The sequence below is a fragment of the Geospiza fortis genome, unplaced genomic scaffold (genome assembly GCF_000277835.1).
Source record: "Geospiza fortis unplaced genomic scaffold, GeoFor_1.0 scaffold112, whole genome shotgun sequence".
Lineage (NCBI taxonomy): Eukaryota > Metazoa > Chordata > Aves > Passeriformes > Thraupidae > Geospiza > Geospiza fortis.
This window is the reverse complement of record NW_005054298.1, coordinates 7,810,408-7,834,034: the sequence shown is the minus strand read 5'-3', so window position 1 is coordinate 7,834,034 and position 23,627 is coordinate 7,810,408. Positions and strand designations below refer to the sequence as shown.

Sequence of the window (23,627 nt, the reverse complement as noted above, 5' to 3'; positions counted from 1 at the left end):
CGGGCCGGGCCGGACCCAGCCGTGCCCGGGACACGCCGGCTCCGGGAGCGCCGAGCGTGGGGAAAAAAAATCAGCAGGGGCTGGGAGCAGATTGCCGCTCATTCTGCGGTTCTCGGGGGTCTGATAAAATAAGTGAATAAATAAGCAAATTCACAGCTGCTTGAGGAAACGCTGGCCGCGGGGAAAGGGGGGGTCTGACTCCGCACAGGAGAGGCTGCAGCGATGTTTCAATAGGAGCTTGATGCAGTCGAACTTCCCAGCCCTGGGCTGCCAAGAAATTCTGTGACCCTGCACAGGCAAAGCTCCACCTGAATTAAAGGCAGGAATTTTGGACAGTCTTAATATAAAGAGGATCATATCTAAAGCCAGCCACCCTTCCTTAGAGCTCATGTACCACACTTCAATTTAATTTACTTCCAAAATGGGTTAGAGCCATTTTAATTTTCAAAAAGGATCCATACAAGACATTCATGTAATGCAGCAAACCTGTTTTGATTTTCTTGCAGAGCCAAAGTGTGAACAAGCCTCTACTCTTGAAAAAAACCACAAATTTCTGTGAGCGACAGAAAAGGAAAGCAAGAGTTCAGAGAAGACAGATGACTTCTCAAAGGAGGATGAAGCCTGAGGAAACCACAGAATGTCTGGAGTTCAAAGGGACCTTAAAGATCACCTGATTCTAACTTTTCACCAGGCAGACACTTTTCATGAGGTTGCTCAAAGCCCTGTCCAACCTGACCTTGAACACTTCCAGGGATGGGGCATCCACACAGCTTCTCTGGGCAACCTGTCCCAGTGCCTCACCACCCTCACAGTAAAGAATTTCTTCCCAGTATCTAACCTAAACCTGTTCTCTTCCCGTTTGAAGCCATTTGTCACTACATGCTCTTGCAGTGTTCTCTTTAAGCTCCCTTCAGGTGCTGGAAGGCTGCAATGAGGTCACCCCTAAGCGTCTTTTCCAAGCTGAACAATCCCAATCCTATGGATAGCTCCTTGGATATCCCATTCCTGGAATATTTGGAAGCTCTCCTCCACTCCCTTCTTTTTATATTCTACAACTGCCAGGGAACAGGTTCAGCCAGATTCTCCCATCACGAGGGCCAGTCAAAAGTCTGAAATAAGTATCTTGAATTTGTTGCAGCACTTGAGAAGAGCCACTAATTCCCTGAGGACCAAGCCCTGTAGCCTGCCCACAGGCACTTCTGTGCCCTTCCATGCACATGTGCACACCTGGCAAGTGCTGAAGGGCCAGCTCCTACTGCCACTTGCCACTGCTGAACACTCCTTTGGGAAATCCTGCCTCTGCACTGGGAAGAACCACAGGAGAAAACCAGGAAAAGGTGTTTTTTTCAAGGACTGACACATTAAAATCACCAAGCACTGCTAAGAAGCACTTTCAGCAATGTTTGGTGTTAATCTCTGTCTGTTCCTATTTTAGTCATGGCGATTTTCAACATTCTCCCGCTTGTCAAGAGAATTCTTCCAAGAGCAGGAGGCCTCCTTCAGCAGGGCTCTGTGCATTTCAGAACCAGTGTCTTCATGTAAGTCTTACTCCACACCACTTTAAGGCCTTCCAAGAAAACTATCACAAATTGAGAAAGTTTTCTAAAAACCCTAATTAAAATTCTCTCTCATTATGCTGAGTACCTTAGCTCTACAGGGAATAAATGGGGAGAAAACTGAAACTAAGAGTTAAAATTGTTTTCTCAAAGTCCAAATCTTGAGTGCTTTCAGGGCTAGCAAAGCACACTGTGAATTCCACAGACCTGCTGGAATCCTCTCCCTCAAGTTACAAAGGTCCTGGGGCAGATGGAGCCATCCAAAACCTGGCAGACCCACACACTGGACATCCTGAACCATGATTTGAGAAGACTTTTGATGGTCCATGTGGTGTCACTGACTGGAAATTGCTCCAGGGAATGGAGTCTGGAAATGGATTTAAGAGTGAAGAGGGTGATAAAAGGTTAGGTGGGACAGAACAGTATGGGAACAGCAGAGGTGTCAAAGATACAAACAGGGACTCCAGAAAGAGGGAAAGGAAACAGCAGTGCAGAGGTCAGTCAGCAAGAGAAGATGAGAATTTGAACCATCCACAAGTCTGAGCCATCCTGTGAAATGTGGAAAGGATTGATTCTTAATAGGATGAATATTAATTGTCACCTACCTCATCATCATCTTCAGCTGCCAGACATACACATCTTATTACACAATGTGCAATTTCCATGTACACACACAGCACAAACTGTGAATAAACTACCCAGTTTAGCTAATCACATCACTTAATGACCTACAAACCCTAGACTGACCATAAAACGGCCTGTGACACATAGAGAATGTTCTCAGTCTAAATTAAGAGACAATCTTCTTCAAGTTCACTCACAGCTGCAAACTGTAAAATACTTTGCCTTTAAAACAGATTTTTACCTGGTGATATTCAGTGTGTGTTATACCAGTTATCAACATAATACCTGAGCATCACTACAAACAACATTCTTGTTTCAGTTCCTCAAAATGGATTTTCAGGCAACAACTCTGTGAGAGCCAATACTGTCAAAGTACATTTCCACACCTGCTGTGGGGACTCACACTGTCCTTATGGCTCATTTTCAAGTAGCTGCAACATCCATCACTCTAGCTACGTGTTTGACTAGGAGTTTTATCAATCATCCTGTTCTCTTCCTCTAAGGGAACAGAGGTAGTCCTAAAGAAAATCCCCCTTTCAGAGTCCTGGTTTGCAGGAAAAGATCACTTGTACCCTTGCACTTGCTTATGTCTTTCTGAGCTGTATCTTTCTTAGGCTGTTCTGTCTACATTAGCTTTTTAACAAAGATGATTTCAGGAACTGGCAAAGAGAAATGGAAGAAAACACAGGACTTGAGAGAAAACAAACAAGTCATCCTTTGAGCCTCTGATGTCATCCTCTGTTTTGCAGTTGCATGTCACTGCATGGTTGAGATCACCTCGCAAGTACCCTGAACATTCCCAGCACTCACAGCGTTGCTTTATCCTCTCTCGTGGCTCAGTTTATCCTGTGACAAGACTGATTAAGGATGTGCTGCTCCTGAAGAGCTTTCAGAGTATAATACTTACACATTTTGAACAGTCATTATTCATTATACAACAGAAAAGTATTTTTTTATAATTTACACACCTAAAGTAATGGATCCTTTTGGTTTCATTTGGGCCAGGCTAGTGCTTTTGATTTAAGAAAAGCTATTACTTCTGCCTTTGTGAAATGGCAGTAATGATCACATCTGACAATGAAAACAAGGATTTTATGTGAATAAAAGTGAAAATTAACATGTTCAGTGGTACTACATGTCTTTCCATAGCTGTTGAGAAGGTATCACCTCCTCTAAGTGAAGACAGCTACATACAAGCTACTGCCAAGGCACTGATCTATCTAAAAAGATGTCAGCACGAAGTCCGGTCTGGACTAGGCACCACATTTCTAGCCAAGAGGCCTGGAAGACACAGCCAACGGGCCCAATGAAACCACACCAACAGCAATCACACAGCAACACATCTTGGCTGTCCTGTGGGAGACAGGCAGAGCTGCCCAGGGAGATGGACTCCGAGTGCAAAAAGCAACAGTGACTTGTACACCCAGCAAACATCCGGAAGTGAGTTTAAATAACAGAGGTAGGAACTGGATTCTGTGATTTCTGCATGATGTGCATGGCTGCTGACACAATAAAAGTGACATACACTGGCTGGACTGCAAAAGACCTGCGCACACATTTTAAAATGGAACCTCACCAAATTATCCTATTTAATCTCTGCCAGTGGCTTGTAAATGTATGCATTCGAAGCAGATGGTGCAGCAGGGATGTCAGGAACCTGAAGACCAGCCCTGGTGTGAAAGGGAAGAGCACTGCAGAGGAGGCAACTTACCTGAGCAACCAGGGCAGGGCTGTTGGCTTCAGAAGGGTGGCACAAATGGGCTCCTTTTTAACCCCTGTTCCAGTGAACAGCTCTCTTCATTAAACTTCATGTCTTGACAACTAAAGCAAACAAAAAAAGCAAACAGTATTCTATGGAAGACTATCTCCTGTTGATTTGGCAAGTGCAATGCAGAAGATAATCAACAAACAGGATACTTTCTGAGATGACCTCCCTAAGACAACACACCTCCAAATCTCTGAACTTTTATAAACTGCTGTCTATCCTGAAGCCACAAAATAGTTTACCCTGTGCACTGCAAGAAAAATATTAATTGCAAAGAGATATTTTTAATGCCTCTAAATAAACAAATGACCAATTATTTTAAGAGAAAAATGCTTACTTCTCCTAGCAAAAACTAAAAGCAAGCTAATTTAAACAGACTATTTTTCTCAATCAACACAAAATATAGGTTCTGATAATTCTTTTCACTATCAAAATGTTGAAAAGTATCTTTTCAGCATCACTTTACTCTTTGACAGTATTAATCATAAAAGTCAATAGGCAGATGTGATTAGTTTTGATTTCTTATTTCCACTACATAATTGAAACAAATGAAGATCAGTATAACCAATATAAGTGAAAATAAAGACAAGCAGGGTGGCTGAGTACACAGACACTATGTCATCAGGAACGTTGCAGAGTCAGAGTGCACCCACAACTTAAAAACTCTCAAACATGAAACCATTAAAAGCAGTTATTATGCTGGCTGGATGCTAACATACCACAAGTTTATAAGGTATTTTAAAAAGGCAATACTGTAACTTGCAGACTGGAGTAAGACTGAAAGCAAGTTCCTACCCAGTGCTGGAGGTGTGTTACACCCTGCTCCAGGGGTACACAAAGCAGTGCCTCCCACGGCTCAGAGGGACTGAGCAGCGGCATTTCCTACGGTCACTTTCAGTCTGTGCTGCTGCAGCCAGTGACAGCCTGGGCTGTGCTGCCAGGGCTGCTGGCCCTGGGTAAGCCACGAGAGCAAACCTGAGTGCCCTTCCCTGCCACGGCCAAACCCTGCTGAGCCAACCTCCTCGGCAGGGTGCAGCTGAGGCCGGATGAGAAGCTCCTCTCACACAGCCACTGCTGCCAGAGGAGGTTCCCAAGGTGCCCAGTGGATGCCCAGGCAGTGGCACCCACCGGGTGAGGGGCTGGTGACATCCCAGAGCCACCAGCTCTTCCTGCCGTGCTCATCTGATCACAGATCCAGTCTTCACACACTGCTGCACTACAGTTCTTTTCTCTTTAAAAGGTATTGTGCCACTTTTAATGCCTTCTTACATAAAACTTGGTTTTTTACATGAAGTAAAGTCAACACAGCCAAGCATTCCACAAAAATAAAGTATTTACCAAAAAGGAGCCTACCAAAAGATTCAAGGACACATTCGTGCCTGATACACACAAACAAATAAAGAGGAGAAAACAGAATTACCAGTAATTAATGCTATGGTTTTGTAGGTGCATAAATGCTGTTACCCTCAATATTTTTTTAAATATTTGCTTTAACAATGGAAAAATCTATGTAACAAATATATACTACACATGCTATAAAATGCTGTAGTGCACACATAGCATACTTTTATCCAACAGACTTGAAATCTTGAGTAATTGAGTTCACCCTTCTTACAACTGAGATTAAAACCAAGTCCTGATTCTCATGTACGTGAGGAGCTGCTGGCACTGAACAAACTCAGCCCTGGGCAAACAAAAATCACAAAAGGAAAGCTGGTCTAACACTAGGTGTTTCTATTAAAGTGGTTTCAGTGCAGTCTTCTCAGACAACCAGGATTGGAGTTAAGGTCAGATATTCTGTTTTCTATAATCAAAGGAGGCAATGAGATCCAAAGGAGAAGAAAACCCAAATAAGTTCTGTGTGTTTCAAATCAAATACTTAAATATTTCATTTAATTGTTGAAAACTATCCACTTCAGCTCTTGCACAACAATATGTATCTTTACATGCCTTCATCTGTCTCATAAAGAAAGCAGATTTTGTTTGAAATTATCTAACATGAAAAATACTGCTAAGTCTATTCATAAAACAGTATTCTATATTTTTATTTTTCAAACAGCAAGTGACCACATTTAAAATGCATCATTTGCAAATATAAATTATCAAACTATTAGTTTAATTAAAAATAAAGCAAAAACATAACTTCCCTTAGTATCACAATACATAGAAGGGTATTATAAACCCAAAAAGACTAAGTTAACCATAAGAAAACAATAACGTCAAAAGTGATGAAACTCATTAAGTCACTTAATGAATAAATCAGTCTAAGAATACAATACCATTCACCATGATTATGTAAAAAAAAAGCAAACTTTCATTGTATTATACAGATAAAACAATCCAATCCTTCATGCCATATTTTGTAAACCATTATATAAATTACACTCACAGTCAAATGAACAGGAAGAGTAACTCCCAAAATATTTTAAGTTGCTTTTAGGGCAGAAATAAAGGCAGAAATAGAATCATTTAAAATATATCAAGTTTAACCAAAAAAGATCGTTTGGTCAAGCCTGCTATCCAAATAGTTTTGTTCCCTGCAAAACTATTTTTGTCTTTTTGTGAGTTATGAAATTTAAATGTTTCTTTTACATATTAAATGTAAGTCATGTGTTGAGCTACATTAAGTCCTTTTATACTTTTATCATTTTGGCCTTAAGACCCAAACATCTTCCATGGACCAGCACACACGCACACACACACACACACACACTCTCACACACTCACTCTCTCCTTGGTATCAGGAAATTCCTCATTTCACAGGAATAATGAAAGCCTCATACTGATTTCTGTCAGAAATATAAGGAATATGTAAATTCATACTTTCCAGGTTCCTACAAAACCATCTCTCACCTATATATACATACTCCAACTGATGGAATTCAGGCTACGGTCTTTTGTCTGATAATAAAGGGACGGAATAGATGTTGTAGGATAAAGAAATACTGTATAATGATTGAAATAAACCTATTATCCTAAATTTATCTATACAAATTATCATTTTTTATTAACTGAAATACAAAGAAGGCATATGGACTCCAGGAAAATAGCACTATATCAGAAATTCACTGTAACAGTGTTTCACTATATATATCATCAGGTTTTTCATAAGACAATTTCTTCTGTACACTAGATTTTGTACTAATTTCTCTGTCTTCAAATCCATTGCATTTTCAGATCCAATTCAGCACTATATAGTATGCCTTCAAAATAAAAGGAAGTCACTTGCTTTATTGAATACCAAGTTCCCTTCCAGACAGTATTTAAAGAAAGACAAGACTACACAGACAAAGTCCAGTATAATTCATTTCTGACAATGAAAATTTCAACCCCTCATACTGTTGCAAAATTCCTCCTACTGAAATGTCTACAATAATAATAATAATAATTATAATAATAATTATAATAATAAAAAGCATACATTACATATAAAAGATACCAGTGTACTAAAAGTGACAGAAGTGGACTAGCAAATCCTTCAAAGCACATATTATATAAATGACTAGCATTTAAAAACATTTCTTTTTCTATAAAATGTAGGTCATATACATTTATAAATTGGGGGGGAGGTTCTAAAGCAGTGATGACTGTTCAAATTGATATGCTGCTCTGTACAGTCTAATATCTATTCAATTCAAACTATAAGTTTGACATCTAGTTTATCAGAATAAACGCATCTCATCATCTCATAGCTCATAATTTGAAAAATATGCAACTCAAAGGAAGAGGTGACTCAAAAGTTCACTGTTTATCTGCATATGAAATAAGAAGAGAACTATTCCTTTCTATGGGTGGCCCAAGCCTCATCAGTTCAACATCAGGACTTAAAAGACTCCAAATTTATGTAGAGGAACTGGCAGGAATCAGCACAGAAGCAGAATAGTATCTCTGATCCTTTAGAGACACAGCTATTCAACCTCAGCAGTCTTCCTCGTCTCGCAGAAGTGCAGCCAAGCCATTCATTTCTCACTCAAAGTGGACGAAGCCATAGATCTAAACACTGTCCTCTCTGTGACTGAAATTGTGCTCTGTAAACAATGGTTTGTATTCCAGCAGGAGGACATCTGAATTTATTTATTAAAAAATGATTAAGAATATTCATTAACTCAAACAAGGCTATTAACTCCCAAAGGTATTTTTGGAACTTATCCTTATGCTACTTGTCAAGTTAGCACTGTCATGTATTATTGCTTACAAACAGTACATCATCATATGCCTTCTAACAGAGCAGTACTGTGATCAGTTCATATTTACAGGCTTTTCTGTTTGTTTTTAAACAAGCTATAAAAACATTACATACTTTACAGACAATACAAATACTCAAGTCAAACAAATGGAATGCATAACAATAAGAAACGTCATAAAGGAAGACTGACATAAGTCCTTGATTGTCAAGACACATTTATATTTATATATAAACTCTAGCTGTGCAGAATCAAAGATTCAATCATAGGTACATCCTTATTTGATAAATCATATTTACAGCATGATATTGCATAAAAAAATAAAATAATGTTGTTTACACAATATTACCTTTCCATCCATTGGATTAAGGAAAGCAAGAAACAACTCTTAGAAATGTTTGCTTGCCTCAGTTTGTGTTTCCTCCCAAAAGATGTAATTTTAAAAAGGAAACAGAAGGTTTTGTATATTGAGTAGAGCAAAAGCGACTATAAATTTATTTCCCTGACATAAAGCATATTGAACTTGAACAGAAGGTAAAATTTCAAATTAAAGACGTCTTTTCATTAGCAGTAATACTTTCTTAGTGCTTGTCCTTTGCAAAGTGAGTTTCAGCTAAATGCATTACATGCCTAACATAAACATGCATTACCCTAAGTCCAATGAACTTTCAAAGTTACAAGGCTTCATTTTAGTAAGACATTTAACTCTAGGAAACTGTAAAATTATTCATTTGCTTCAGTACCAACCATGTAATTTGAAAGTTCACATGTGTACTGGTACCGACTGCATAAATATATTTCTGCCTGTTAACCTTTCCAAACGGATTCCCAGGAGCATCAGGATTTTCCCTGTGATTTGTAATGGTATTAAAACAAGCAAACAAAGAATAAAAATCAAAGCTCTCAAAGCCAAGAAAATTTAGTTAGCAAATACACATACATAAGGTAATCCAAAGCTGCAAAATTCAGAGTTAATTCATCCAAATATTCTGGTTCATTTCAAATAGTTACTAGACATGATACAAATTCTATAAAAATATCCTGATCAAGCACGGAATATAACATATCTGTTCAGGTGGAAAGTTTTCATAGGAGAACATGAATAGTTCGGAATAAACTCCAAAAGTTACAGTAGAGCCCCAATAATTTGCAGCAATGCCTTAGAAACCCTTTACAAATTACAATTTTGAAAACAGTGAAGAAGCAGGCAACAAAAGCAAGGATGTCACATCACAAAAAGTACTTTGTTAATTTATTTTGACAACTGCAATTTAGTTTTCAATACTCCTTCTACCTCCTAGTATACTAATAGAGATGCTGTAGTATACTTGGGTGAAGTAGTACAGCATTATTGTGTGAGACCTTGCTACAGTACTTTTTAGACCATTGCAGAAAGGTGGGAAAGGACCATGAGGGATGGAGAAACCTGTCAGATGCTCTGTTTAGAGGTCAGCGAATTAGCAAGATTTTACTGTACTTCTCAATTAACAATGAAAAGCTCCCATCATCCAAAAAAACCAAAAAGTACAATATAAAAATAATACAAGTGTTATTTCACATGAATACTTTCTTGTCCTATTTTTTTTCTTGAAACACAATTTTCCTAAAGACAACACTAGGAGACACAAGATCATAAACATGGTTCTTTTATCATCCAATTTAAATTGTTTATGTTGTTATTTGTAAACCAACATACAGTAATACACATGGTTAATCCTTCTCCCCAAAACTTGTCATTTATGATTAATTCATTCTCAAATCAAATGAAGAAAATGTAAATGCCTATTAGTATACCATTACAAGCTGATTCCTTCATTGTCTGTTATATTAATGGCAAAACATATCAGAAGATTCATGCTAAAAGGGACACTGTCAAGTAATTTAGGACCAAAATATGGCCTATTATAATAATTATAATAATAATTATAATTATGTATTTTGTATATATATATATATATGTAGAGAGAGAGAGAGAGAGAGCTTGGTAATAAATGTCATCAATTTCTTCTTTTTCAAAATTATCATTGCGCTATCACTAGTAGATATCCCCAACAATTCCACCTTACACACACACACATATCTGGTGCTCACATAATTTTGGGTAGGAATGGCTGCTGTTAGCTCAGGGGAATCTCCACGCTCACCCCAGCCTTATACTGACAGCATCAGAAAAGAACAGACAACCAAAGCTGCTTTTTTCCACACATACACAGAAAACTAACAAAAACGACCAGATCAACATGAAGAGCGTGCATCTGCAGCAGATTAAAAGCCACAAAACGTGAGCAGTGAAAAGCATTATTAAATAATGCCATTATTAAACAAGCAAGAGCTTTTTACAGAGCTAAACCTCCCAGAACTACATAAACACTTATTCCAGGATAGAAGGGGATGTACTCAGGAAATCACAGCAGTACATTTGGCTAACTCCTCCAGTGCAGAAAGCTTCAAGCATCAGCAGATCAACTACTCACACCACTGCTTTAATTGTACACGTGGAAGAACCCTACAGGACAGTCCCTGTGGCTTAGGGGACTTGACAGCCTGTCCTAAGGCACAGAGTGCAGCTGGAATGGCTCAGCAGCAGGCTAGGGAACGGGCTGGGATGGAAGGAACAGCAGTTCCTCTGGGGATCCCTGTGTGGCTGCAGGGAAGAGCAGGTTCCTTCAGTCTGTGCAGCAGCCTGCTCCTCACACCCCCTCGCAGTGATGCCCAAGTGTGACAGTGGCATGGCACAGCCACTCCCTCTGAGTCCTCAATCACATTCTCACACCGGAGTGTCAATGCAGCAACTTTTTTTAAATAAAGCTGAGTCAGTCCCCTTAGGGAGAAGGAGGCTTCATTCCTCTTACCTCCCTATGGGCCCACAGCAGTGCAGTAACACAGTAATAACCCAGCCTTTTTTTTCCTCTTTTGTTCCTTGCTATATTTAACAAATAGTACAATTGCCATCTCCTTGCAACATCAGGGCATAGGAACAAAAGTGCCAACACAGTATTATTCAGGCACCACAAGCTAGGATGTCATGGAAATGGACACTGAAAACAAAGTATGCCTTACAAGAGGTGGTTTCCTGGGATATACGGACCCTTTATGTTATTTCTGTGCAACACACAATGGAAAGTCAAAAAACCAAACTGACCATAAAGGAAAAAAAACAGAGAGACCACGAATCAGTTTAAAAATATTCTTTCAAAGCAATTTCTTTACATGTATCATTAATAATCCATAAGGAATTTACTCTTCTCCCTTGATGCCCACTCTTTTCAAGTCATGGCCAAATATTCAGACAAAATTACTGGTAAGTCATAGCATGCTGAAATGCCTTACTGTATTACACACAGGGTCAACAAATCAAAAGAGCCTGCTTTCTTATACAAAAGTATTAAGAAATTAGTTTGTACAAACTGTATTCTTGCCAACAGAAGCAGCAGGCTAGGGATAATCAATGCCCTTTCTCCCTCAACTGTACCAAGTGAAGTTAGTGCTGTAGAAGTGCTCCCATAAGGGAAAAGACAAAGTGGGATCAGTTTCCTGGTAATGAAAATTCAGAAAAATATTGCTACTGCTTTGGTAAGAGGTGGGAACTGTTCTGGGTCCTGCTCAAGTCCTTTCTTAAAAGATAGGATATATTTTAGCCCCTTGAGATGCAGCCTTTTCTCCTACCTGATGGCTTTATCTGAGAGACACTAGCTAGCAACAGTGCTGTAAAAACCTGGATGAAATCCTATTTTAAAAACCACCATACACACACCTACCTATATGTGTATGTGTCTATGTGTGTGTGTGTGTGTTTTTCCCTGGTTAATCAGCCTACATGAGGCTTAAACTGCCTTGAACTACCAGACAGTGTCCCTTTAGGGAAGGTGCAATAGAATGAACATACAGTTCAAAAATCTGAAACTTGTTAACTTAAACTACACAATAGTTAGGCTACTCAAAATCTTACCACCTTAAAAATGCACACAGAATTACTTATCGTACCATACTGTATACTTCAAGACAAAGTACTATTCAAAAAAACATATTCATGGTACAGGGATAAACTTTGCAGTTTATTTATACTGTGAAATGCAATGAAAACTTCTGATCACTCTCCTAGGCTGGAAAAAGAAATCCCGTTCACTAGCATCATTCACCAGTTTGGGTTGGTAAAATTGTAGTGACTTTTACTAAGCAAACACTAAAAAATAGGGAATTTGAATGCCCACTTCTTCAGCTTTCAGGGATGCTTCAAGAAAATGATAATTAGAATTGTCGAAATTCTAGACAAAGAATTAAAACAGTTTTTACAGAAGCTAAAAATACCCAATCTCAAGTATATGGAAAAGAATTACTGGAGTTGCTGTATGAGATGAAAATGATGCAACCGTATCAAACCTAAACATCTAAAAATGGTTTTATTTTTTGAGAAATCAAAAACTATAAAGTTGGCTAAGTGCTCTATGTTAATCGTTATGAGTATGTAGGGTAAGGTACAATTAAGCTTTTAAATCTTGGAATACACTGTTTGTGTAAGCATTTTGCAATTGGGAATGTCATCTACAGAGTATTTTAACTAAAACTTCAAAATCTTGGTTTCTGCATATGAAAAAGTCATTAAAAAGTTACATCTAGATTCAGCTGTACAAAGAAATACACATTACTTCCGGAATGAAGTAAAGGCTTTAGCAGTTAGGCATTTTGCTTAAAAAAGTGTTTAAAGTATTTTAAATTAATTAGACTTTTAAATAGTAGAGTTAGTCTATCAGAATTCACTTTCTTTCCCTCCAAACACAACTCAAGGTAATGCAAAGCAGAAATAAAGGGCACATGGTCTAAAATTATTTTTGAGAGAAACTGAAGATTTTTCTAGAAAATGCTTTCTTTTAAAGCATATTTGTTTGACTTCCAAAACTTACTTGTTTATTCTCTGTGTTTAGTACATGTTGATTCCCTGCTGAAGAGCGACAACTATGCTGACAAGCTTAGAAATGACATTGTGAATAGTATCAGACAAAAAACTGTCCTCCCAAAGCATACAAGGAAACCAGCAAGGAAACAATCATGGGGGAAAGTCTTACCTGGGGATTTTGTTTATTTTAAAATTTCATAGAAGGTAAAATATTTTCTGGATTCAAACAAGTGAATAATAAACTGCCTTTGATAGGGGCACCAACATCAGGCAGTTCAATGACTGATGGCTAACAAACAATTTTTTTTACAAAAGAAAAAAAGAAAAAAGAAGCAGTTATTGGTCTTGCTAATATCAGCTTACTTCTGTTTTAACATAGCGCTCTTAAAAGCTGTACAGAACTCCATCTTATACAGAGCAACCCCCTTTTGACAAATGTGTTCTAAAGTGCCAGTATTATTTACAAAGATTTCTTAGCCAAAAGTCTGGCCCGTTGTGGCATCAGGTGAAGAAGTCATCCCAGCTCTGCTATCATTTACATTCACCAAGGGAAATTCTGGGAAATCAGCACTTGTCCCTGGTCCCCGAAGGTTCACCTGTCCATTGGCAGTGCTAAACTGAGAGGATATTCCAGCTCTTGCCCCATGGTACTGAGCTCTAAAGGGCTGCTCAAAGGAGCTAATTTGATATGCTTGATGAACAGACTGTGCCTCTGCTTTCTTCTGAGAAGTTACTTGATCCAAGAAGTCCTGTGTAGAAGAGGAAGAAGAATGATTTGCCTCATCACCTGAAAAGGGAAAAGGGTGCTGAGAATCACCAACCATTAGTCCAAAGTGAGACTTGTCTGGAGTTGTTCTTAATGGAGAGTTCATCCCCGACCGAAAGCTATTGACGGGTATAGATGTGTAGACCTTCTCCATGGAAGGAAATGCTGGCTGGGTTGTAAGTGTCTGGTTATCAGTCACAAAATTAAGGCTCGGGTTGTTCAAATAGGCATCATTTTGGCTAGTTCTGTCCAAAGCTTGCTGTAAAAACTTTGAATATTCTTGTAACATACTAGCTTTATCTGATGAGGAAGCTTGAGAGCTTGTTCCAACCGTCTCAGATGGGGTCACCTCAGATACTTCAGTGGAATTGATGGATATACTAGAGGTCACTTCTGTGTCAGCCACGCTGAAAGAGATCTCATGCTGTCCATTAGCCTTGTGTGAATAATGATCTAACAGAGTTTGCAGTACCTCATCTGGAATGACATTTTTGTCATGGTTACCTTTAATTTCAACATTCAGTGCCTGTGTGTCCAGTATTGAGGCTGTAGCAGTTTCATCAATGACACTGGCCACAGCTGCCTGCGTTACTGAAGGTTGAGATGCTATGGTACTTACATTCAAGGCATATTCTCGACTGTTGTTACTAGCTGCTTGTAGATACCTCTTTTTCTTCAAAAACTGCATTGCATCATCATAATTAGTGCTGCTGTGTACAGGTTTACTGGGCCCTTCCTGTAATGTGTCGACTTGATCAATGTCAGCATTACCTTCAGAGTCCAGTAAACTTTGCTTATCCACAAGATCGAAGGCATACTTCGAAACCTTGCTGTCTTCATATGTAGATAAAGGTGAAATGGTTTGACTTTGCTCAAGTGGCTGCTTTAGACTCCTCTTGTTGACCTTTTTGAGAACCAGCTTCGGTGGGTGTATTTCTCCAGAATTTGCTTCCTCTAAGTGCGATCCACCGACTGAAGAATGTGGCATCTCAACAGCATATTCCGCTACCATATATTCATCTTTTACTTTAGTACTAGAAGAGTACAAAGGCAAATAGTCATTTTTGTCCTTCTTGTGTTCTGATTTATCTGAACCTTCCTTATCCCCAGATTTTGTTTTCTCTGTTTTCTGCCTTTTCTTCTTTGGCAAGGAGCTGTCTTTCAGAGGCGTAGAGAAACCGGAATCTTCCTCCGATGGCAAAAAGCCAACTTTGGTGGCACTTCTGTTGGGTTTCTTCTCGCGGTTCTCATGGCACATACGTTTGTGTTTCAGCACACGATCGGTCCTGGAGAAATACTGGAAAAGATTATGGTGGTGATTATTATAATTATTATTATCATTATTTTGCAGAAAGAAATATGTTAGCAGAAAGAAAAGAAGCCTTTCATTCTAACAAATTTACTTGATGATTCACCCACTTGACCAATTTCTAATGAAGTGTCAAACAAGAGTATACAGTCAATAAAATCAACCACTGCCAGCTGTGACTCTGCACCACCAAGATAGCCCATCTTGACTGAAAAAACATTCATTATATATTTATTTGAATAAAATGGAGAAAGCCCATCTGCAATACTGGGGAATTGACCAGTGTTTTGGCTTTCAAACACAGAAGATTTCACCAAGTCATCTTACCTGCAAACAATATTCACACTGGTAAGGCTTCTCTCCACTGTGAGTTCTTTTGTGCCTTTCCATGTGATACTTCTGAATAAACCTCATACCACATTCATCACAACGAAATGGCTTTTCACCTGATAAAAAACACATAGCAATATTAATCTAAAAGAATAAATCAACATTTTTCCATAAAATTATCAGATCAAATACTACATTCTCTATTAGAAACAGTAAGAGGATTTAGTCTATTGCTATTGAAAAACAACACAGGGCTTGCTTATATCACTATTTTTTCAATACCCAGTTGCTGATGCCTCAAATTACTTTAAGCTTTTATGCTAAAAAAATCCCCATCTTTAAATCCTTACTCCTCTTTCTAATGCAGGTGCAGGTATGTCTTACACCTAACAAATTAAGAACTGCAAAGATGTTCTTCCTGAATTGTTGCTACAGTATGCATTTATTAGGGCAGACAACTGTATAAAAATACCTCAATCCTCTCACCAAGTCATTACCTCAAACCCATCCCTACTAGGAGAGAATTACTGCATTTCCAAACTTCAAATGTAACATTTTGGAGGGTGCTTTCTATTTTCCATTTTTTCCCCTTATTTGCATGTAGAATTGAGAGAACTGCTTCGAAAAAGTCCTACTATTTTGGTTGAAACCCAATTTTTTTTTCTAAGAACTAATTTAAAAAAAAATTAATTAAGTCAAAACCCAAGAAACCTCTGTAGCAGAACCAGCATTTGCAAACTTACAGGTTTCTCATTTTGACTGCTTTGTTAGCTAGTTTTGGTTTCTGGGACTTTTTCCTTTACTTTCAGGAAATACTCGTTCAGACAATATGCACTGCCCTGAATTCATCTTCAGTTCCCCTTATTTTTCCTCACAAAGAAACCCTGCTACAATACTTTCTGAGCAGGGAGTAACTATTTTTATTTCTTTTAACTTTTGCCTTACATCTTCCCTCTGATATTTTTTCCTAGGTTTCTCTGACAAAACCTAAAAATTTCAAATGCATTGAAAAGTTAGTTCTGCTTTTATAGAAGTTCACTATTATTTACTAGAGCTCACCCTGAACAACAGAGATCTCTCCTCTTAGTATTTACTATGAAATCTTCTGGACTGACATAGAGGTCAGGGATTGTCTTGGCAGCATCTGTCAAGACCCTCTTCATTCTGGGTACTGCACTACATTGATTTTTGGGATACGAACCATTTATGTCTTGTTCCCAGAAATATGCAGACTATTGCTATTTTCTAAAGTAGTTTTATTCTTACTAATTATATTATGAACTGTTGAATTACCAACAATTACTTGTTAAAGTTTAAAACTTAAAATTAATAGATTTTATTATTTAAAATGTTGACAGAGTTTGTATTTTCCATTTCGAATAGAGAAAATTATTCACATCCTTCTACAAATGGGAATACAGCACCTGAAAATAAGGTTCCTGTATCTATAGAGACTAGAATGGAAAATATCTGGATCACCCACACATGTGCTCCTAGTCAGATCACTAGTGCCCAGAGTTTCAACTTCCTTAATTCCAAGCAATTTCTAAATCTCTCTCTTTGTAAGCCTATGTCCTATTTTGAATTATTAATTCTTACCTCTCCATGTGGCTTCTCAGCCAATCCCTTTCTCGGATGAAATTATTCCAGTTTATTCTCTCCTAAATCAAATTATCTCCTCTCCTCAGATCTCTCAGCTTCCATCAGTTCTTTTTCTACAGGCTCACAACCCCAGCATTCTACATCACTTCTGTCACTTGACTTAGAGAACTTTATCATTTCTTGCTTATTAATAAGCACCATAAAATTTTGCACTTTTTTCAACATCCCTTGTAAGTTATAAAAACCTATCATATCATTCCCTCTCATCCTGACTATAAGCAAATCCTCCCTTCTGGCCTATTTCTTCACTTTCAAACTCCAGGTTCCTTCTTCATGTTCTCCTTATTTGTGAGGCACCCTCAAAACTACGGTGCCTTACTCCCAACGAGCCTGTTCAGACTTTCTGAATCAAATTCCAATCCCTGCCTTCCACTTTCAGGATGCTGAGGCAGGACGTTTAGACCTCATTGCTCTTGTTTTGTACATGGGAACTCTCCCATTCCTGAAGACTACTACTTAGTCCTTTCTACTTACTGTTTTCTTTCCCTTTGCTCCACTATTCCACTTTGTGGTTTTTTAAATTGCACCTTCAAATGACTCTCCTTACATTGTTTCAAAGCTTGCTTTCATACTACCTTAGATTTATTTTGGAGAATGGAGTGGCTGTTTAGGTTGAAAACTGTCCTGAGCCTTAAAGCAAGAGAGCTGAGTCCTGTTCTGGCCTTGAACAGCCCTCTAAGGAGCCATCCTGCAATCCCAGGAAATGCAGAATACTTCATTAACACACTTACCTGCAGCCTTACACTCATTTCTGTAAGTGAATGCACACTGAGTTCCTTAACATTTTCCTACTCAAGCTGACTATTTGTTGGCAGAAGACTTGGCAGCTACCTATCCCCATTTCAAGGCTTAAACAGGGGCCTGTGGATTTTAGGTGGATTACATTCACCAGCTCTTTTGGATACTTTCAGGGCACAGACAAATGCACTGCTGGCCGTGCCTTAACAGGGAGAAGAATTTGGGGACACTGCCCTGGATTTAACTCAGCACAGTACAGAAAATAATATTTTTCAGTAGAATTCCAGGACACTCTGAAAGTAAGATTAAGAAAACCTTTGTGAAACTGACACCATATTTAATTTTGGCTTTAATCTTCATATGGAAGATAATTTTAGGAGAAGATTAAAAATTAATATCAAGATAGTCTTCCAATAATAATTTCATCCTAGCAGAAGCCTAAAACCTCAGATGCCTTCCGCAGTTTTGTTGTACTTTTCAGACAGGATCTATTGCAAATGGAGGAGATCATTAATAACAGCCTTTTGATAATGCAGGGAGAATCCAGGGCACATTTTTCTGAAACGTCTTGGTCATTGGGAAAGAATCAGATGTATAAAAAACCCTCAAAATTTAAAAATACAATACAACAATTAATGCATTATTTATGAAAACAGCTCATGTGTTGTGTCTATGTTTGCAATCTATTAAAACCAAGCAATAGAACTACTCATCCAGTGTAGTACAAATATTATGTGTATGAAGGCTGTAACAATTATAAAGCCAGGCATTTTAAAGTCTAAACAGACAAAAAACAAATTATAAAATACTAAAGAAGGCTATAAAAAAGCAGCACAACTGAATAAGAAGGCACTTGAATTGTCAGCCCCAATGGTGCTTTATTTTTTAAATGTCATCTTAGTTTTTGTGTTTAAAATGGGAAGTAGGGTGACTTACACAATTAGGACACATGAACGCATGAGTGGTTAAGGTATATAGAAACATCTCTAAGCAAAAAGTAAGCAGACATATTTGAAAGGAAAAAAAAACATTCAGCATCTTCTCCAACCTCGTAAACTGAAAATATTTGCACACCAGTGACTCTTCCCTCTCCTACAACTAAAATAGCAATTTTCTGTATCATTAGGGACAAGTTTAGCAGCAGGGTTCCAACACCGCTGCCCTCCTCTACACACAATTATAAGCAAATTTTGTATTAATGCAATGTCTGCTTTTAGATGCAACTGTTTAATTATTTACATAGACTAAGGCTGTTCATTGATTGCTTCCTAACTCCCTCACAACACTTCCTTTGAAGGAGTGGTTCAGAGAACTAAAGTCAAATCAGACTGCAAATAGCTGAGGCACCTGTAAATTGGGGGCTTGTAACAGGCATAAAATGGGGCTTCTACCTTTTACTACTCTCTTTGAATGGTTTAAAATAAACTAGAAAATTTGATAAAAATCTTTAAAAGAGTAAGAGCTTTCCTGTTCCACATCAGCATTTTGAACACTGTCCAAAAGCTGGTGCTAAAAGTGGTCATTCACAGAGATAAAAATGCGAAATAAAAAAGTATTGAATAAAGTTAAGAAATGGGGTTTTTTAAAGTGTATGAATAATACAAACAGATCTTTACTTTCATCAAAGTAAAACACAGACCCACTGCTCACCTTCTCATTAGAGAATCAAGTTGAAAATTCAGGTTTTCTGGATGGGTTTAGTTATGCAGCCCTGAACAACAGAGCAACTACACAAACAGCTAAGGGCCAGTGGTGGTGAGCACTGTCATATAGAGATGAAAGCACAGACAGGTATGCAGAGTGCCAATTAGCTATACTATAACTGGGTGAAGCCAAAAATTAAACTCTAGTTAAATTCTTGTTAACTAAACAGCCTTCAGAAAAAAATTCTGCCACTTCTGGAGGCTGGGTTTTAAATGTTTTCTCCTAATCATTACTAGCTGTCACCTAGGAAAACATCCATGATTCAGCAATTTAAATACAATTTAAACCATCTTCTATTTTCTGAGAAACAGCCAAACTAGAGCTCAGGATGCTGAGGAAAGGAGGAAACACAGTTATCTAAAAAAAGTCAGATATGGTTAATTAGTTAAATGGTACCTTTTTCTCTGCTAAACAAAGACTAGCATATGTAAGAGCTGGCATAAAAACCTACAATCCCACCACATCCACCCCCCTCCCTCCAAAGCTTACAATCGACACATCTCTCATTAGAGCTAGAAGCTAAATTTTAAAAGATCATTAAATCAATTTATAAAATATTTGCAGTCAGGTGTTAATTAACTATATTGCCCAGACTCTCATTTTCAAAGCCACGTACAGGGAATAATCCTCATTTGAAAAAAAAAAAAAGAAAAATCTTCTAAAAAATGTGAAGACTGCACTTAAATTTTTGCCTTTTTGTGGGGGGGGCTGGAGAGCAGATAGATGGAAGAGACTGAATGAGCATTCTTTTCAGAATAAGTATCTACACAAAGTGGAGGCAGCATGGTTCACCAATTCAGAGCCAGAGGAAAGACTAGAGGCAGAACAAAGACACTGGACAGAAGAATGGAAGACTCTTCTGTGGCTGACTGGCTGAAGGAAACCTACTTAGTCTGGACTCATGGCAACCTAGGATACAAAAATCTCATAAACAACAGGGCATTTGTGCATGTAACTCCCTGTACACTGCTCTGAAAATTCATTTTGCAGAGTTTTTTCTCCCTCTCAACCCCTACACATGCACACACTGCACTGGGTGTTAGTAGCTTTCATATCCATTTAAATGCTACAGCCAAGAAACACTGTGCACATTCACCAGCTCTGCTTTTCTGAAAAAGAGGCTGAGAAATTGGCATCTAGTCCAAAAGGGACCATATTACAAAATATTTAAAGAGGGATTGAAAGGCCATGCACCAAAATGCCAAAAACCCAACGAAACCAAACCTGTTAAAGAATGTGGTTCTGTGTGGTGCAACAAGGTAAAAAAAATAAACATATATAAACTTTAACTTGCTTTGGCTTAAAGCTTCGGGCCTTATTTGACCTATACTGCATATTTTTAAACTAAGACTCTTCTTTTTAGAACAGTCCTGAATTAAACCTGAAAGAAGAAAAAAAGTGAAAAGAAAAGCTGATACTAATACCTTTGGGGTTAGGCATTTTGGCCATTTTAGTCCTGGCACTTTTCCATCAAATTCAAATACAAACAAACAGACAAACAAACAAATAAATCTATGGAAATGTAATTTGGAAGTCCCCCTTGTCTGAATTAACTTGATACAACAAAAGACAGAACTGCTTAACGAACTTTGACTTTTATGAATGTACAAACTTCAGGATTTGCTGCTCTGGGGTTATTTATAGAAAACTACTTTCAGATCCGCTTACTGGACTTCATACTCATTTTACAGCCAAAGGAAAGTGGAACAACTTGAAAGCACATAACTAATTTCTTTTAAAAAGCTTTATAACTTTGTAACATGTTTTAAATTAAAACAAACTATGACAGGGTTTTTGGCTGCATATTTATTACCAGAAACCTTGCCTGAGTGGGGAAACAGTTTTTAAGCACGCCAGTAAAGATACTCAAGGCACTATACTCACCAGTATGAATCTTCTCATGCCTCTGTAGCAGGTACTTCTGTATGAAACGCATGTCGCACTGACTGCACTGAAATGGTTTTTCACCTTGAACAATATAATTCCACATCCATAAGTTAATAACTACACACTGTTGTTTCTGATATCTATTTTCGAGGAATATTAAAATGTCTATTAAAAACACCAGCAACTGAGCAAATTCCAAAAATACCCTGATACCAAAAAACATTTGCCTTACTAGGTACATGAACTGCAGAGTTCTCTCCATGATCCTGAGAGTCACATTAAGACTAGCACGGAAGAGTGATCTGGAATGGCTGTAATTTCCTCAAGTGCAAGATCAATCAGGATGCTGGCATAGACTGCATTCAGGATACTGGCAAGCTATTATAACAGTAATATACCTTTTTCACTTCTCCAAACACAGAGATACCTCATCAGGCAAATAAGCAGCCACAGCACATTTTACAAAGGGGTCAATTTTTGGCACTTAGGCTACAAGTCAACCCATTACTTTCTGATAAAGAAAGAAAAGAAACCTTGCAAACAGTTAGCTCTTCAGTTTATTAAATATATGTTGATTTTTTTTCTGATATTCTTTTGACACTTTGGTGCATGGAATCTCTAAGCTTAGATGCCAAGTTAGCTACACTCTTAAAACTGAAATTCGCATAGAGCTGAAAACATTTTTAACATAAGTAAACAACTCTTTATATAGTAGAAAAGACAAATTTGAAGTCAAGCAGTACCTGTATGAATGAAGACATGTCTCTGTAAATGGTAGTTGGTTCTAAAGGCAGCATTGCAATGCTCACAAACATGAGATTTGTGGGTTTTCAGACCAAGTGATCCATCCTCATTTATTGTAAGGATCTATTTTAAAAAGAGTAAAATTTGTTCTCACACTACCCTCTAAAGATGTCTTATTAACTACAAAAAAAAACATTAATTTTTTCGATGCAGAAAATGTAAATATTTCAAGTAAAACAATGCTAATTTCTACAAAACTATGCGTTAAGCTTCTAATACACATTTCCAATTGCAGTCCAATCCAACTTGTGTCTCGTTGTGCATTAAGAGATATATTTCAACAGGACGGAAACAAAGGCAGCTCATGGAAAATCAGCTTAGAGCCTCCCTAGGCACAGCTGAGTCACTTTATACACTACTGTTTATTTTTTCTGTCTGTTGGAAAGGATGCAAAGTAATCAAACCACTCCTGGGCACTAAACCATGGACAATTGTATTTTAAAGAAAAAGTGAATGGTTAAATTCTTTATATCAAATCACAACTCTAAATGTTTGCTATAAGTCATTAAAGCTTAGCCAGAATAGTCATATATATTATCTAGATCTATATAAAACCAGTAGTCTCAAAGGTAAAATTATATTTTAAAAACCAAAATCCCAAAGCCAAACAACCAAGAAAACAGTATTATTCTTCTCCCCTTTCAGGTTTTTCACTCTATAAAGTATTGCTCACTTAATATACATATTAAAGCATCTCCTTGATAACTTCAACTTGCCATACTCAATTGCTTTGCTGTCAAACAAAGCCGCTATTTTCATATAAAATTAAAAAAACTTAAATTTTAAAAATGCACCACATCTACTTTATTCAATAAAGCTAATCACAGGTTTTCTCCAATTCATCAAAAATAAAAATAGAAAACTAAACCAAAACCCAAAATCTCTACTATCTCTGGCAAGAGAATAAGAAAAGCAGTAAACAAGTTACACTTATAAAATCTTGCTTAACTGCAAACACAACTATAAAAAAGAGCTTAAGGAACCTTAAATAATACAGTTTAGTCCCTTGTTATTAAAAAAAAATAAAAGTATGCTGGGAAAACACATCTGCAGTTTGATTAGCTACAGCGTTTTAGGTTTTATGATAATGACAGTGATGAGAAAGAGAGAGTCAATAACTGAAACAGTATCTCTGAAATAGAAGCAAATATTGTAGCATCTACTTAATTTTTAATTCTCCTGCGTCAAAACAAGAGTGAAAATCTTAGACTAACAAATTCTTGTGCATTCACTCTGAAGGACAAGCACATTCATACGTTTGTAAGATTGGTGTGTTACAGCTCCAGTCACAGAGAGAGACAATTGTAAAGACTCTGTTCTGTAACATTACCCAGCTGATGAAGCCGACTGCGTCTTTAAAACAAATTTAAATACATGTTATGAAATGCTTTTCATATATTATAT

At 37.6% G+C, this 23,627-nt stretch overlaps 1 protein-coding gene across 2 annotated transcripts in view; it reads right to left on the bottom strand.

The window, feature by feature from the left end:
• Window positions 1-11,302: 11,302 nt before the first annotated feature.
• Window positions 11,303-23,627, bottom strand: part of ZNF148 (zinc finger protein 148) — a 35,699-nt gene continuing 23,374 nt past the window's right edge. For both annotated transcript variants that reach the window (XM_005415755.2, XM_031056577.1), the window contains 4 exons: window positions 22,163-22,286; window positions 21,417-21,500; window positions 15,426-15,544; window positions 11,303-15,086 (listed from right to left, as the gene is read on the bottom strand). In XM_005415755.2, the coding sequence (XP_005415812.1) occupies window positions 13,497-15,086; window positions 15,426-15,544; window positions 21,417-21,500; window positions 22,163-22,286 (1,917 nt within the window). In that variant the 3' untranslated portion in view covers window positions 11,303-13,496. The remainder of the gene's footprint in view (window positions 15,087-15,425; window positions 15,545-21,416; window positions 21,501-22,162; window positions 22,287-23,627) is intronic.